This window comes from Chlamydomonas reinhardtii, chromosome 2, assembly GCF_000002595.2.
Source record: "Chlamydomonas reinhardtii strain CC-503 cw92 mt+ chromosome 2, whole genome shotgun sequence".
In the NCBI taxonomy this organism is placed as follows: Eukaryota; Viridiplantae; Chlorophyta; class Chlorophyceae; order Chlamydomonadales; family Chlamydomonadaceae; genus Chlamydomonas; species Chlamydomonas reinhardtii.
Window position 1 is genome coordinate 7,691,161 of NC_057005.1, and position 13,426 is coordinate 7,704,586.

Below are 13,426 nucleotides of genomic sequence, written 5' to 3' on the forward strand. Positions count from 1 at the left end.
AACACACACACACACACACACACACACGCTCCCACACACACACACACACACACACGCTCCCACACCCACCCACACGCGCCCACCCACCCACCTGCAGCAGCGCGCCATACAGGTGGTCCAGCAGGGCCGGGCCGCGCGGGAAGCCCGCCACCTGCCACAGCGACGGCGCCAGAGCCACAGGCGCCAGGGCCGCAGCCACAGCCGCGGTAGCGGCGTGGTGGATGTGGGTGTGGTGGGTGTGGAGATGGTGGTGTGGCGGCACCCAGGCGGGGTCGGGCGAGCAGCGGCACACGTCAGCCAGGCGCTGCAGGTGCGTGCGCAACGGCGTGAGGCTGAGGTGCAGACCCAGCAGCCCGCCGCCACCGCCGCCACCGCCAGCAACGCCGCCGCCGCCGCCGCCGCCGCCGTAGTGCCGCTGGCGGGCGGCGGCGCCGACGCAGCTGCGGTGGAGCTCCGCCAGCTCCTGGGGCGCGGAGTGGCGTGGCGGTGGTGTGGAGTGCAAGCCAACAGACGACGTGACGCGGCCCGGCTAATTGCAGGCATCGCACGCACTTCAGCTCCACCCATCCCAACCCTGCTCTCATCGTGGCCCCCCCTCTCCATTCCTCTCGCCCAGCAACTGGCCCCCCTCCACATCCCCGCCTGGTCCCCTTCCCACCACCCCCACCCCCACCCCCACCCCCACCACCCACCAGCAGCTCCCTGTCGTACAGCTGCAGCAGCTGCCGCACCGCGCCCGCCACCGCCGCCAGCGCCTCATCCCCACCGCCGCCGCCGCCGCCGCCGCCGCCGCCGCCACCACCCGGGCCGTCGTGTGCGGCCACGAAGGCGCCCAGCCGCAGCCGCAGCTCGCCGGTGTCGCACAGCGCCGCCAGCAGCCGCCGCTGCGCCGCCAGCCGCACCGTGTGGCAGCTGCGCGGCGCACAACGGCGCATGACGGCGCAGGCAGAGCAAAGCGTGAGGCACAGGACGTTTTTAGTGTGCGTTGCAAGCAAACACGCGCGTAAAACTGGTGCGAGCCAAGCATACGTCCAAGCTGAAGCACCGCATGTGTGCCGCACACACGCACGCACAGGTGCACCCATGCCACATCGGCCCACCCACCGGATGGCGCCACTCCGCAGCATCCACAGCGCCGCGCTGCCGCCCTGCAGCGCCATCACAGCCACCTCGTACACCAGCGCCTCAGCACCCGCCGCCGCAGCCGCCGCAGCAGCAGCAGCTGCGCGCGCCCCGGGGCCGGGGTCGGGCCCGCCACGGGCGCCGAGCGCGCACCCATTCGCCACGACCAACGCCTGTTGTGTGTTCGTGTTCGAGGGGCACACACAAACACACATGATGACATGCAGTCAACATACTCGACATGACGGGAGCCACTGATCGTACCGTGCATGCCATATTCACCTGAGCTTCTCCCGGCGCTTGGAACACAGCCGAAGGCGGCGGCGGCGCCAGCCAGGCGCTACCGGCCGGCGGCGGCCGCAGCAGCAGAGGCTCCACAGGCGCCGCGGCCCAAGGCGCCCCCGCCAGCAGCTGTGGCGGCGGCAGGAGCTGGGGTAGGGCCGCCGCGGCCCCCACACCGCCGCCCAGCCAGCCCAGCCGGCCGCTGCCACAGCCGCCGGCCCCGAGGCCGCGCGTTGACACGCCCAGCGCCGCCAGGCTGAAGGGTGCCGGGATGACTGCCGCCTCCTCCTCCGCTGCCTGCAGGGCTGCCGGCTGTCCTCCTGCATCCAGCTCCACGCCCCCGGCCGCGACCGCCGCCTCGCCCTCTGACACAGTGCCCTGCTGCTGCTGCTGCCCCTGGAGGTGGTCCCCAGGTCCACCCGCAGATGCCTCAGGCGGCGGCGGCGGCGGCGGCAGCAGCGCGAAGCACTCCGACACACTGCCGCTCAGCCGCATCAGCAGCGGGTTCACGTGCCCGAAGCGCGTGTGCACCAGACCCGCCGCAGCCGCAGCCGCCGCGCCCGCAGTCACAGCCGGCAGCGTTTCCGCGGCAGCGGCGGCGCCGGCTCTGCCTTGCGGAGCAGCATGCGACACTGATGAACCACCTCCGCCCACAGCTGCAGCCGCTGCCGCTGTAGCTGCTGTCGGCCGGTCTGCTACAGCCTCACGCGCCAGGCCCCCCGACCGCAGGGCCGCCTGCTCCAGTGCCGCCAGCGGCGCCACCGCCCAGCGCGCTGCCAGCCCGCCTGCCGCCGGCTGAAGCAGCACCCCCAGCGGCGCCCCAAGAGCCGGCGCCAGGGGCAGGCCCGCGGCGTCACGGAAGGGAAACCAGCTCGTGATGCCGCCGCCGCCGCCGCCATCATGGCTGCCTTGAATGAAACCAGAGGCGGCTGCGGCTGCCGCGGCGTTGGTGTCAGCCGCAGCGGCCACGTCTGCGGCAACGACTGCCGCGGTGCCTGCCCCAGGGCCGCCGCCAAGGACTGCGGCCGCCCTGGCCGCCGCGGCCGCCGGCTCCGTAAGCGGAAGCCGTGGCGCCAGCTGCTGCTGGTGCTGCTGCTGGTGCTGCTGCTGGTGCTGGGTTGGCGGCAGGAGGCATGGGAGTGTCGTGTCCGCTGGGCCCAGTAGCGCGCCCACCACGGACGTGTGGGCCTGGGCCGCCGCTGCCGGTGCCGCGGTGCCGGCCAGCGCCTCCCTGTTCCCATGCCGGCCCCCGCCGCATTCACCGCCAGCCGCGCCCCTAGCAGCTTCCGCTGGCTGCTGCGCCGGCAGGGGCGGCGGCGGCGGCGGCGTGAGGCCCCGCGGCACGGGCGGCGGCGCCAGCTTGAACCGCCGCCCCCTCGGCACGCCGTCGTAGGCGGTGGTGACGGCGCCCGGCGCCAGGCCCAGCTGCGCACCGACACTGCCCAGCGTGCCGGCCTCCACCTGCAGCCCGGCCGCGGACAGCGCGGCGACGGCGGCGGCGGCACCGCCTGCAGCTTGCTCAGTGGCTGCGCCGCGCAGTGCGAGCAGCAGCGACAGCAGGCAGGCAGAGGTGTCTGCATCGTCTGTGCCGCATCCGTCGCCCTCCGCAGATGCCGTCCTGTACACGGAGACACGAGTTACCGTGTGAGGGCGCAGGATGACACGCCAGCAACATGGTGCTGCCGGGCTGGGCCGGGGCGGAGGCCGACGTCATGGCGCCAGGCCCCGCGCCCGTGAGGTTGAACGTGTTGTCACATGCCAGCAGTGTCTGTTTGATTGTCTGCCCTGGTTGCGCCAGGCGGACACACCGGACCGACACGGGCGTGACACCCGAGGCCCCCATGTCAAGCCAGGTAAATCGATGTGTTAGGCATGCCCCGCACGCCGCCACGCCCACCAAACAACTAGGCTCGGCAGAAGCGCTGCGCACATCTCCGCCCATGACGGCACTGCTTCGCCCCGCACGGCCGCACCCCGTTGTCGTGTGGCCCGACCGCACCGCCTGGCCTCCCATTAGGACTCTTCACCTGGTCACGCATTTGAGACTCTCACAACTCTTTTGCATTGGGTTCGGTTTACTTTGGGCTGGTATCTACAACCCCCCTTGCCGCGGTCGCCCCGTCTCCCCCTTACGTGTCGTCCACGTCGCCGCCCAGGCCGCCTAGCTCATCCAGCCGCGCCGACAGCCGCGCCGCTGTGCCGTGCCGGCTGGCCGCCCGCAGCCGCAGTAGCTCCTACCATGAGGGGCGCGCAAATGGCTTTCTTTACTGAAGCGGAGGCGGGCAAGCTAAACGCAGCGGTATGAAGCTGAAATGGGGGCCACTGATGTGACGGGTACGCCAGCCCGGCAAGACGTGTAAAAGTCGACCTGGCCTCCGGCTTCCGTGACGTTTGCTTGCGCAACCAGTCCTGAGCTTACCGAGGATGCCAGCTGCGCATTGAGAGTCCTGCGAGACTCCGGTGTGACTTCAGGATAGGGCTCCTGCGGGGACCAGATGACCACGGTGAGGGCGGAGCGCGGGCAAACCGGCGGTTCCCAGTGCAAACCGGCACTCCCCGGCGGTATGGTCGGCAGCTCGTGTGTTTACCAGAGACCCGCCGTAGCCTGGCCGAGCCTGAATTACTCACGTCCAAGGTATCAAGCAATGCTCCATAAGCTACGCTGAGCAGGCGCTTTCTCAGGCGCTCGCGTTCATCGATTCCACGTTGACTCGAATCGCCCGCTTGGCTGTCGGAGATATGTTCGGCTAACTTATGAACATTCCAGTAAATAGATGCTTCTGAAGCCGGCATAGTCGCTCGCGCACTCAGCGCGCTAAGTGCATGTTCTTCTCACTGGCACAGCGATAGTGCCGCAAACGCGCTCGATTATATTTGTGGCATATAATAAATCACAGCAAAGCGCAAAAGGAACTGTAAAACAGAATGGCTGTCTCTCGAGTTCTGGCAAATTTCAAGTATCTGTCTCCAGGAATTTGGAGCCTAGTAGCTTGCTGACGACGCTATGGACATTCCACACAGATAATCAAGGTCACGAATGGCCTGAGTTGGCTCCTAACGCTTCCCGCCAAAACCGTACGGCGTGTCAGTTCACGCGGGTTCACCCTTGTTGGTGCCCCTTCCCCTTGCATCGCGCTCGATCAGTCATCGGCTCATTGCACTGGCGTTGGTGTGCACAGGCACGGTGTACCTTGGAATGCGTTGCGGCCCCTGCACGCGCCCTTCTCGGAAACTTCAGAGCTGTCTTGGTGCGGGGACCTTGAGGGACCCATAGGGCCCGTGCTTGGGCCCGCGTTTTACCTAATCGCTTTTGCGCGGGATACCTGCTAGCTGTGAATTCTTCATGTCTTCGCAGTCAACCGGGTTGACAATTGACCCCACAGTTGATGTGCAAACGCAGAAGTATCTTGTGTTTGGGACAAACAGCTGTTTTGACTGTGATTCTGGTTTGGACTGAGTTCAGTATGGTCTGCAGGCAGCTGTAATCAGGCACGCGTTGAGGTACCGTAAATCTGCCTGGTCCTTCCTCGATAGGCTGGGCTGTTACGCTGGGTGCGGTGTACCGGTAGTTGCTGCGCATGAGCGCATCCGGTCGCTGCTGACCAGCACCCCTGCTGCTGACATGTGCGCCAGTGTGCGCCTGGACACGCCTGTGAACCCCTGGATGTTGCTGCTGTGCCTGCACCAAACCCGACCAACACCGCTCTGTGGCACGCATGTGCAGGTGCTGCGGCAGCAGCGGCAAGCTGCGCCGCCTCGTAGCAGCGCCTGCTAGACCACGTGTGCAGCAGCAGCCGTCCCCGACGGGGTGCAGCTACCAGCCAACTGCGGCACACCGCAGACGAGCCACACACGGCGCTCCTGGCTGCAGGCAACCCAACCCAGCTTGCTGCCATGGCGCTGCCGCCTGTGCCTCCTCCCGCGTGAGCCCACCAGCCGCCATGATGGAGCCCTCGCCAAAACACACACGCCGCCCAGCACCCGTCCCCGCATGGTGCTGCAGCGGTGACCGCCGCCGCCATCAACACGCAGCCGTGTCTGGGGATGCCGGCGCCGGTCGGTCCCACGCCTCCCCAGAGCCATGGCCCAGGCCCCGCATGGGCTGCGGTCCTTGCTGCGCCAGGCGCCTCCGTGCGCGGCCCGTGCTATTGGTTGGCTGGCTGGCTGACTGACCCGCTGTTGGCAGGGACACTGGTCCTGCATATCGTTCAGACGCTGCCAGATGCTGTACGCTGCACCCTGATGCTGAAGTCATGGACACAGAAGAAATGCACTCGAGATAGTGGTAGGCCAGAAATTACACCCGCAGAAGGCTACAAGTTCCAGCTGGAGGCCCGCACGCCGTCCGTTTAGTCGAACAGGGAGAAGCCCATGTCCTGCAGACAGCGCCAACGAGTGGACCGGGGGGGGGGGGGGGGTCAGCAGTCATCTACAACCGTTTCGTACCGAGGCCGCTCCCAGTCAGTAGCTATGTTCCGCAGGTCAGATGCCGCTGCCGGACACCGAGAAATTTGTACAGCAAGCCCGTGCTAGCTGCCCTTGGGGTGGTGGCCGACCAGCGTCCCCAACCATCGACCCATCGACCGGGTCCCCCTGCGAAAAACCTCACCTCCTCCTCAGAGGGCTCCTTCTTCTCCTCCTTCTTGGGAGCAGCAGCACCGCCAGCGGCGGGGGCAGCGCCACCCGAGGGAGCGGCGGCCACGGCACCGCCCGAGGGGACGGAGGCCAGCTTGGAGCGGCCGGCGGCAATCACCTGTATTTAAAGTAAATTGATTAGCAACATATTGCGTCGCCACACTGCGCGCCATCAGTCGTCGAGATGAGCGAATGCCCCACTCACCTCAGCCAGGTTCTTGCCCTCCAGCTCGGAGATGAGCTTGTTCACCTTCTCGGCCTCAGCCTCAACACCAACTGCAAGTGGCAACAACCGCGCGGTGAGAGAGCTGCTCCGCCGACAGAGCGGGAGCCGCCATAGGCAAGCCGCCGGCTCGCTGCTTACCAGAGCTCAGAATCTTGTTGACGTCATCAGCGGTGGGGTTGGCCTTGCCCCCCAGAACGGCCTGCGGTCAGAGGTGCGGACGCTGAGCCGACGGCAAATGATGCGCGAGCGAAGCAGATAACTTACCAGCAGGTAAGCGGAGACCACACGCATCTTCGCGGGATCGATTTAACCGACAGTACCGTCTGGCAAAATGCGAAAAGGAGGGGGAGAAAGGGGCCGGGCCGGCTCTCATAGAGGGAAAGGCCCCCAGTCCCATGCGACAAGCGGGCCCATGTTGCTGGGCCGCCCCCAAAAGCTTATCCTTAAAGCTCGCAACCTGCAGCACGTAAAATTTAATGTGAAGTGGAGTAACCATACCTCAACGCGTACACCGGACCTTTAGCATCGCAATACGTGCCTTAACGCGGTCCTGCGCTGTACGTATGTCCGCTCACAGCTCAGAGTTATAGTACTAGGTGGATAGGTGATGAAAGCAAAGGGCTGGCCTGGAAGGCGCAAGGAGGAAAGACAGCTTGGGAGGACGGCACGCGTGCGTCCACACCCTCCCCCCCCCCCGCCAGCTGCTGTCGAAGCCCAACTCTACACCAGCAGGGCCTGACTTGTTGGTCCATAGTCGGTGATGCGGATGCAAGCTCTGTCAGCAGTGAGGGGAGGCGGGGGCAGCGAGGTGCGCCCTACAATGTAACTCACACGTTAGCTGGGGCCGTGCGTTTCGTGTCAGCTGTGGCGCAGTGGCAGGCCGATGAGGCGATGACCAGCATAGCAGAAGCGTACCTGGCGCCACCCCCGCTGTGTGGCCCCTGGGAAACTAGTGGCTTGAGGGAATGGCAGAGCCATGTAGGTTACCCCGAGCACTCGGGCGCGATGACGCTTCCATTCAACCCCGTCCTGCTTTGCCTCACACTTGCAGCCTTGCCCTGACCAGGCATGTCGTCCTACCTTCTGCCTTGGTAGCTCATGCGGCACCGTCGCATCTGGATCCTACCGTTTTGCCTTCTTATCCCAAGGCGGAGCAGCTGCCGCATCAGGCCTGGGCAGCGCCGCAAGGAGCTGGCGGCGCCCAAGCACCCGTGCCGGCATCTGCCTGCTGGCGAGCAGCAACAGCGAGGACAGCCCGTGGATTCCTGTGGTCAGAGCGGTACTGGTGTAGTGTGGCGGGGTGGTACTAGCTGTGCGAAAGGTCAGGGAGGGCTTCGCTACCCGTGGGCATGGCCGCGTGGCAGCAGGCGCAGTTCGTGCTCATTGCCGGTCACGATGCCAGTAGCGGTGGCTACGGCCCGTCAGCATGGTGTTTCTCAGCACCTCCACACGGTACAGAATTGCTCGAAAGTACTTCAGGCGTGGCCTACGGCGCCGTTGGGATGCTGGTGCTGGGACACTGGTGATGCAGTACGGGCCGGCGCAACCTAGCCACTGGCAGTGCGGTGATACTCACGTGTGGCGTGGCTGCTGCTGTGTGGCACTGCGGCAGCCCCCGGCCTCTGCCGCATGCGGTGAAAGAGCTGCTGCAGGCAGGAGGTTGATGTGCGGGAAGCGTGTGGGCTGTGGAAAAGGGGCTGCGGTGCAGGCTGGCAAGCTCTGGGGTGCGGGCGTGGCCGTGCCTGGGGCGGGCTGCCGGGCTGCCGGCACAGCGGTGGTATGCCCAATGGTGTGTGTGGGCCCGAATTAACGGCCATAAACAGCAGACGTCTGTGCGCTGTCACAAGCACCGGGCGCAGTGGGTTGGGGCCACCGGGGGGGCGGGGGCCGGCCATGCTGACTGGATGCACCAATCGCCAATCCAATTTAGCGTTTACGCCCCGACCCACTTCGCACGACCTCATAGCTTATCTCGTAGCTGACAAGAAGAATGCTGCACGCGACTCAGCAGCGCGCGGTCGCTGGCCGTCGCCCGTTCTCGGGTGCGCGCGCGTCGAACCGCGTTGTTGCTCACGCGGCTGCGACCGTCGCCACCAGTCTGCCGACCGTTGACGTCCAGTTCCACCAGCCTAAGCTGGCGGGCGTGACCAACGAGCAGCAGTTCAAGGCGGTAATCAAGGGGCTGGTCGCTCAGGGCAAGTTCCCTCCGCAGCTGGAGCCCGCTTGGGATTACTTCTATGACAACTACAAGAAGGCTGTCACCAGCAGTGGCGTCGCTGGGGCCGATGAGAAGCTTGTCACCCAGGTGCAAGCCAGCATTCTGGACAATGTCCTGAACCAGGCGGTGAACCCCTACACCTTCCCCTCTTTCCACACCCGCCTAATTGAGCCCTACAACTACTATGACTTCGGTCAGCGCTACGTCGCGACCCTCATCGACTTCCAGAACTCCGTGCTGGGTTTCCGCGAGCGTTTCGACCGCGTTCAGGAGCTGCTGGACCAGAAGCACAACGTTGTTATCCTCGCGAACCACCAGACGGAGGCCGACCCCGGTGTGTTTGCCCATATGCTGGCGAAGACGCACCCTAAGCTGGCGACGGATGTGATCTACGTCGCTGGCGACCGCGTTGTCACCGATCCGATGTGCAAGCCCTTCTCCATGGGCCGCAACCTCTTCTGCGTGCACTCCAAGAAGCACATGGACGACGCTCCGGAGCTGAAGGCCGCAAAGATGGAGACCAACCGCAAGACGCTGGTCGCCATGCAACGCAAGCTGAACGAGGGCGGCACGCTCATGTGGATCGCCCCCAGCGGCGGCCGCGACCGCCCCAACGCCAACGACGAGTGGGTGCCCGATAACTTTGATCCCGCCGCCGTGGAGCTGATGCGCAACCTGGTGCAGCGCGCCAAGCAGCCGGGCCACCTGATGCCCATGTCCATGTTCAGCTACCCCATGATGCCGCCGCCCAAGACCGTGGACAAGTCCATTGGCGAGCGCCGCCTCACGGCCTTCACGGGCGTGGGCATCTCCCTGTGCGAGGAGCTGGACGTGGCGGCCATCATCGCGGCCAGCGGCTCGGAGGAGAAGGAGGTGAGGCGGGGGGGGGGTGAGGGGGAGAAGCGGGAGGGGGGAGAGGGAGGGGGGAGAAGGGGCAGCATAGCGGGGCGGGCGGTGGGTAGGGCGTGGGTGGAAGTGAGGTGGAGTCGGGGGTGGAGCATGGACTGGGAGAGGGACTTGACTGTGTTTGGGGCGTCAAGACGGAGGGCCTGCCGCACAGGCGCGGGGCGCAACCGTTGCGGCTTGAGGCGGTGCGACGCTGGCAGGGTGGTGCGCGGGCAGGGCCAGCAGGAGACGACCTGTCAGGAGTTCCCAGGCACATACTACCTTATACCCAGGGGGGAATAGCTCGGGGTGCGGCGCCAGGCAGCGGGGCCTCAGCAGGAAGGGCTGAGCTTGACCTACGCGGCGCTGGGACGTCTGCCTGGCAGCTTGAGGTACCCAGCGGGGGCGGCCGGAGCCTGGAGCTGTCTGTGGGCTCAATCGCAGACTCAGCAGCAGCAGCAGCAGCAGTAGCAGCAGCTATGCAGATTGCACATGCCATCGGGAGATTGTTGGCATCAGGATTGCTCAGGCGTTGGTGGCCCTGGGGTGGCGGTAGGGCCCTCCAGGCCCCATGGCAGCAACAGCAAGTAGCAAGGACTGCGGGCGCGCAGGCGGGCGCACCTTGGTGGCGGGCCAGCCGAACGCGCTGGCACGGCCCACAGCGGCAACGCAGCGGCCCTTTTGCGCCGCCACGGCTCCCCATCACCCATCGGTGCTCCCTCCCTCGCCCCGCCCCGCCCCTGCCCTCCCCCCGTTCCGCAGGTGCAGCAGAAGGCTCTGGCCAAGGCCGCGCACGACGCGGTGAAGGAGTCGTACGCGGTGCTGTCCAAGGCCATCCAGGATCCCGCCTTCCGCGCCACCCGCAAGGAGTTCACACAGCCCTGGATGGCGTAAGGAGGCGGGAGCAGCAGCGGCAGTGGCGGCAGCGACAGCAGTGGCGGATCTTGGGGGCACGAGGCAGCAGCTAGCACACGCGGGGCCGGTGGCGGCAGCGGACGGGAGAGGTGCTGGTGCGGATGCTGGTGCCAGGAGCAGTGCGTCTATGCCTGGCGGCGGCGCCGACCGGTGCTGAAGCTGTTGTCGGCAGCAGCAGCGGGAACTTGCGCTGGCGATGGCTGAAGGTGATGTGGCTGGCCGTACAGCAAATGCTGCTGTCACGCATTGTCAGCGGCGGCCGCTGGGTCCGCTGGGATGTGAGGAGTGCGAGATCAGCATAGGCCAGGCGGGTGGGTTGCGGTGCCGCTGCCGACACGTCGCACAGGAAGGAGCAGGAAGGGTGCGGCTGAGCACCAGGGTCACTTGGGGCCTGTGTTAGCGTGACCGGGCCTGAAAGGGGTATTTGTCTGGGGAGCAGCTCGACGCACATTCGTGGGATTGCTTAGGAAGGAGCGTTGGGATGGCTGTGCCGCGCGGTGTGCCCAGCACGTTGACTGGCTCTGACCCGGGTCAACCAATGCGTTGCGGCCGTTGCAACGATGCTTCTAATCAGCGTGAGATGGAGTGTACGAATGCAGGTATGACGATGACCATAGACGAGTGTGAGCGTGTGTATCTGTGGATTGGACACGGTTCATTCAATCCATTCGTACCGGACATATGACTATACAAGACCGTGTGGAGTGTGTTTGTGCGCTCAAGACTGGACGAAGTGGGCGCTCCCGATGTGGAGCGCGGTGCTCGCGGGTTGTGTGTCTTGCCGCAACGCAAGCAGCGTGGCGTGGTGTGGATGATTCTTGCATTATGACTGGGGTTTTACCGGCGGCCCAGAGCGTGTGTGGAGCAAAAGCAAAAACAGGAACAAGGAGCCGTGTGCACAATTCGCGCGGATGGTGGTGGCTGGGGATCTGACAGGAGAGTGCCAACGGCGGCCGGGTGCTAGTGCTTGAACATCATGTGATATTGTGATTGTACAAATGGACTGCTTGTCCGTTGTGTCTGATGGAGCCAGGCAAGCAGCATGCACAGATACGCCTATCCAACCCCGATTCGACACAGACCGCGCACAAGTCTGTGCACCGCCACAGCCAACACTCAGGGTGACTCACAATGTGTGAGCAGGGCTTCCCGGGCCACAGCTCAGCCTCAATGCCTCATACAGCTACGCACACCACCTGCCAAGTCCGCGCGCATATTGATGCGCCCTTCCGTGGGACTGCACACGCCCAGGGGAGGCCCCTCCCCTGCACACGCCTGTGCACCGCCTCAGCCAACACTCAGTGCAGCTCTGTGCGAGTCAGCTCGGGAGAGGGCATCCTGCTGACATGGTACACTCATACTACCTCGCAGCTCCCGCCATGTGCACGTCACCTCTATGCTACGTGTCAGGTCGATGCCGGCGTCACTCCGGCGCCCGCTGCTGCGGCTGCAGGCCGCTGCCGCAGGCCCCGTGCATCAGCAGCGGCATCAGCGGCGGCTGCAGCATCACCTCCCGCGGGAGCTCCTGCCGCTGCTGCAGGTGCACTCGGTGCCGCCGCCGTTGACCCTGGGCTTGGGGATGCCATGGGGTGCGGACGTGCGCCGTTTGCTGTTGCCTGCGGGCGCGCAGCACGGCGGGCAGTGAGCCACCAGCGTGGTCATCCAATCCGCGCTAGCAACAGCAGTCGCGCCATATTGCACTGTGCACCCGCCCGCCCGTTCCTGCAAGCGTAGCACCACAGCTCGTATCGTTACGCCGCAATTACGCACCTTAGCTGGCCCGCCTGCTTCCGACCCAGCAGCAACTCCGGTGGCTGCTGCCCCTGCCTCCGCACCGCCCGCGCTGCCCTCTGCCCCCGTGCTTGTCGTGGACCTGTCGCACATGGCGGGCGTTCATACGGATGTCGCGTGGGAGACACGCGAGCGAGCGGGTTGACTCAAATGCAGATGTTGCGGTAGGGCCGACCTGCGGCAGCATCCAAAGCCCCACCCCCGTGCCCCACCCCCTAGCTGCTGGCCACGGCCCTTACGAGCTCACTTGCTGCCTTTCCATTTCCGCCACCAGTAGCGGTAGTCCACCCATTCCCGCTTAAACCACTTCAGGTAGCCATACTGCAGGGCGGAGGCGCAACAGTTTAGTATGTGACCTCGATTGGTGCGCATTTGGACTTACCTGGTGCGCTAGCCCCATGAGGAAGGGTAGCAAGAGATGCAACGGGACGCAGACAGGTCCCAAGCAGATAATCATGGTTGCAAAAGCTTTCAATGCAGTGTCAAGTGTTCCTGCGCGATTGTGCAACTTGGAGAAACGTCTCAGAGCGGTCGCTATAACGGAAGTAACTAGTGCAAATTTCGAGAGTACAGTCCTATATATAGTACTACGCGGAGCGACGCCTGCGGATGGATTACGGATACCCGACCCATTGCTTGCAGCCCCTATTGTCGCTGTGCCGCACTACAAGCCCGGCACCAGGTCACCAGGACCGCTGCCGCCGGCAGTGGTGGCGCTCAAGGTTGCGCCGGGCCCGCCTATAAGGTGCCCGCCGGCCAGGGCCGGCCCGGCCACCGCCAGCACATAGTTCCGAGCCCGTGCTCGTCAACCTGGGTCGGGCGGAGCCTAACACTCATTACTACTGCTGGAAAGGGCTGGAAGTGATCATGCGCGCCAGTGGCAGCACCACCCAGCTACCAGCGCTGCAGGTCCGCATGCGTTTCACGCTTCGCCCTCTTGCAGTGGCCCCCTCTGCCCTCCCTTGCCCCTCACCTTCCTGCAGGTGCGATGCGGCTCTGCCTCGCGAGTGTGGCGTTGCGGTGTGTTTGTGTGGTGCTATCGCCTGTACAGTAACTCCGCCGTTCGACCGGCCGCGCACTCCTGGGTTCTAGGAATCAGCTGCACCCTACGGGACTTCACCAACCTGCCTTACCACTGTCCCATCTCACACTCCCTTGCCCCTGCGCCCCTGTTGCCCAGCCCCGCAGTCAGCCGCAGTCAGCCGCAGTGCCCCGCCTCTTGCAGGGGTGCCCCCTGTGCCCCTGTGGCCTACGGTGGCCTCAGCCCCGCACAGTCGTGCCCCGCCTGGTCCCACCACCTCCTTCCCTGCCCGCCACGAACCTTGGCTGTGCCACCGCAAGCATGTGCAATC

At 65.4% G+C, this 13,426-nt stretch overlaps 5 protein-coding genes across 5 annotated transcripts in view; 2 read left to right on the plus strand and 3 right to left on the minus strand.

Moving 5' to 3' along the window:
- Positions 1 to 4,905, minus strand: part of CHLRE_02g143151v5 (uncharacterized protein) — a 13,646-nt gene extending 8,741 nt beyond the window's left edge. The window contains exons 1-7 of the mRNA XM_043060214.1: positions 4,033 to 4,905; positions 3,824 to 3,886; positions 3,538 to 3,638; positions 1,405 to 3,022; positions 1,105 to 1,295; positions 693 to 912; positions 92 to 463 (exon numbers count right to left, since the gene is read on the minus strand). Coding sequence (XP_042927790.1) covers positions 92 to 463; positions 693 to 912; positions 1,105 to 1,295; positions 1,405 to 3,022; positions 3,538 to 3,638; positions 3,824 to 3,886; positions 4,033 to 4,197 — 2,730 coding nt within the window. The 5' untranslated portion in view covers positions 4,198 to 4,905. The remainder of the gene's footprint in view (positions 1 to 91; positions 464 to 692; positions 913 to 1,104; positions 1,296 to 1,404; positions 3,023 to 3,537; positions 3,639 to 3,823; positions 3,887 to 4,032) is intronic.
- Positions 4,906 to 5,689: 784 nt separating this feature from the next.
- CHLRE_02g143050v5 (uncharacterized protein) lies at positions 5,690 to 6,862 on the minus strand. The gene is made up of 5 exons (XM_001694804.2): positions 6,530 to 6,862; positions 6,404 to 6,464; positions 6,245 to 6,315; positions 6,014 to 6,157; positions 5,690 to 5,780 (listed from the first exon to the last, which is right to left on the minus strand). Exons 1-5 carry the CDS (start codon positions 6,554 to 6,556, stop codon positions 5,754 to 5,756), a joined length of 330 nt encoding a protein of 109 aa, XP_001694856.1. The 5' UTR covers positions 6,557 to 6,862; the 3' UTR covers positions 5,690 to 5,753.
- A 140-nt stretch (positions 6,863 to 7,002) lies between these two features.
- On the plus strand, positions 7,003 to 8,088 carry CHLRE_02g143052v5 (uncharacterized protein). The gene is made up of 2 exons (XM_001694926.2): positions 7,003 to 7,073; positions 7,317 to 8,088. The coding sequence occupies exons 1-2, from the start codon at positions 7,032 to 7,034 to the stop codon at positions 7,554 to 7,556; spliced, it is 282 nt and encodes a 93-aa protein (XP_001694978.2). The 5' UTR covers positions 7,003 to 7,031; the 3' UTR covers positions 7,557 to 8,088.
- A 114-nt stretch (positions 8,089 to 8,202) lies between these two features.
- CHLRE_02g143000v5 (uncharacterized protein) lies at positions 8,203 to 11,284 on the plus strand. The gene is made up of 2 exons (XM_043060202.1): positions 8,203 to 9,356; positions 10,131 to 11,284. Exons 1-2 carry the CDS (start codon positions 8,256 to 8,258, stop codon positions 10,260 to 10,262), a joined length of 1,233 nt encoding a protein of 410 aa, XP_042927791.1. The 5' UTR covers positions 8,203 to 8,255; the 3' UTR covers positions 10,263 to 11,284.
- A 2-nt stretch (positions 11,285 to 11,286) lies between these two features.
- Positions 11,287 to 13,252, minus strand: CHLRE_02g142950v5 (uncharacterized protein). Its single transcript, XM_001694803.2, has 4 exons — positions 12,457 to 13,252; positions 12,322 to 12,395; positions 12,054 to 12,156; positions 11,287 to 11,899 (listed from the first exon to the last, which is right to left on the minus strand). The coding sequence occupies exons 1-4, from the start codon at positions 12,472 to 12,474 to the stop codon at positions 11,690 to 11,692; spliced, it is 405 nt and encodes a 134-aa protein (XP_001694855.2). The 5' UTR covers positions 12,475 to 13,252; the 3' UTR covers positions 11,287 to 11,689.
- Between the last annotated feature and the right edge of the window lie 174 nt (positions 13,253 to 13,426).

Excerpts from the sequence above, each read along its gene's own strand:
- CHLRE_02g143050v5 (XM_001694804.2), bottom strand. The coding sequence starts at position 6,556 with ATGCGTGTGGTCTCCGCTTACCTGCTG. Across the intron at positions 6,316-6,403 it reads CAACAAGATTCTGAGCTCTG|TTGGTGTTGAGGCTGAGGCC; the intron begins GTAAGCAGCGAG and ends TGCCACTTGCAG. Across the intron at positions 6,158-6,244 it reads AGGGCAAGAACCTGGCTGAG|GTGATTGCCGCCGGCCGCTC; the intron begins GTGAGTGGGGCA and ends CTTTAAATACAG.
- CHLRE_02g142950v5 (XM_001694803.2), bottom strand. Across the intron at positions 12,157-12,321 it reads CGGAAATGGAAAGGCAGCAA|GTCCACGACAAGCACGGGGG; the intron begins GTGAGCTCGTAA and ends CATGTGCGACAG. Across the intron at positions 11,900-12,053 it reads AAGCAGGCGGGCCAGCTAAG|GCAACAGCAAACGGCGCACG; the intron begins GTGCGTAATTGC and ends GCGCGCCCGCAG.
- CHLRE_02g143052v5 (XM_001694926.2), top strand. The coding sequence starts at position 7,032 with ATGCAAGCTCTGTCAGCAGTGAGGGGAGGCGGGGGCAGCGAG. Across the intron at positions 7,074-7,316 it reads GGGGAGGCGGGGGCAGCGAG|CCTTGCCCTGACCAGGCATG; the intron begins GTGCGCCCTACA and ends TCACACTTGCAG.
- CHLRE_02g143000v5 (XM_043060202.1), top strand. The coding sequence starts at position 8,256 with ATGCTGCACGCGACTCAGCAGCGCGCGGTCGCTGGCCGTCGCCCGTTC. Across the intron at positions 9,357-10,130 it reads GCGGCTCGGAGGAGAAGGAG|GTGCAGCAGAAGGCTCTGGC; the intron begins GTGAGGCGGGGG and ends CCCGTTCCGCAG.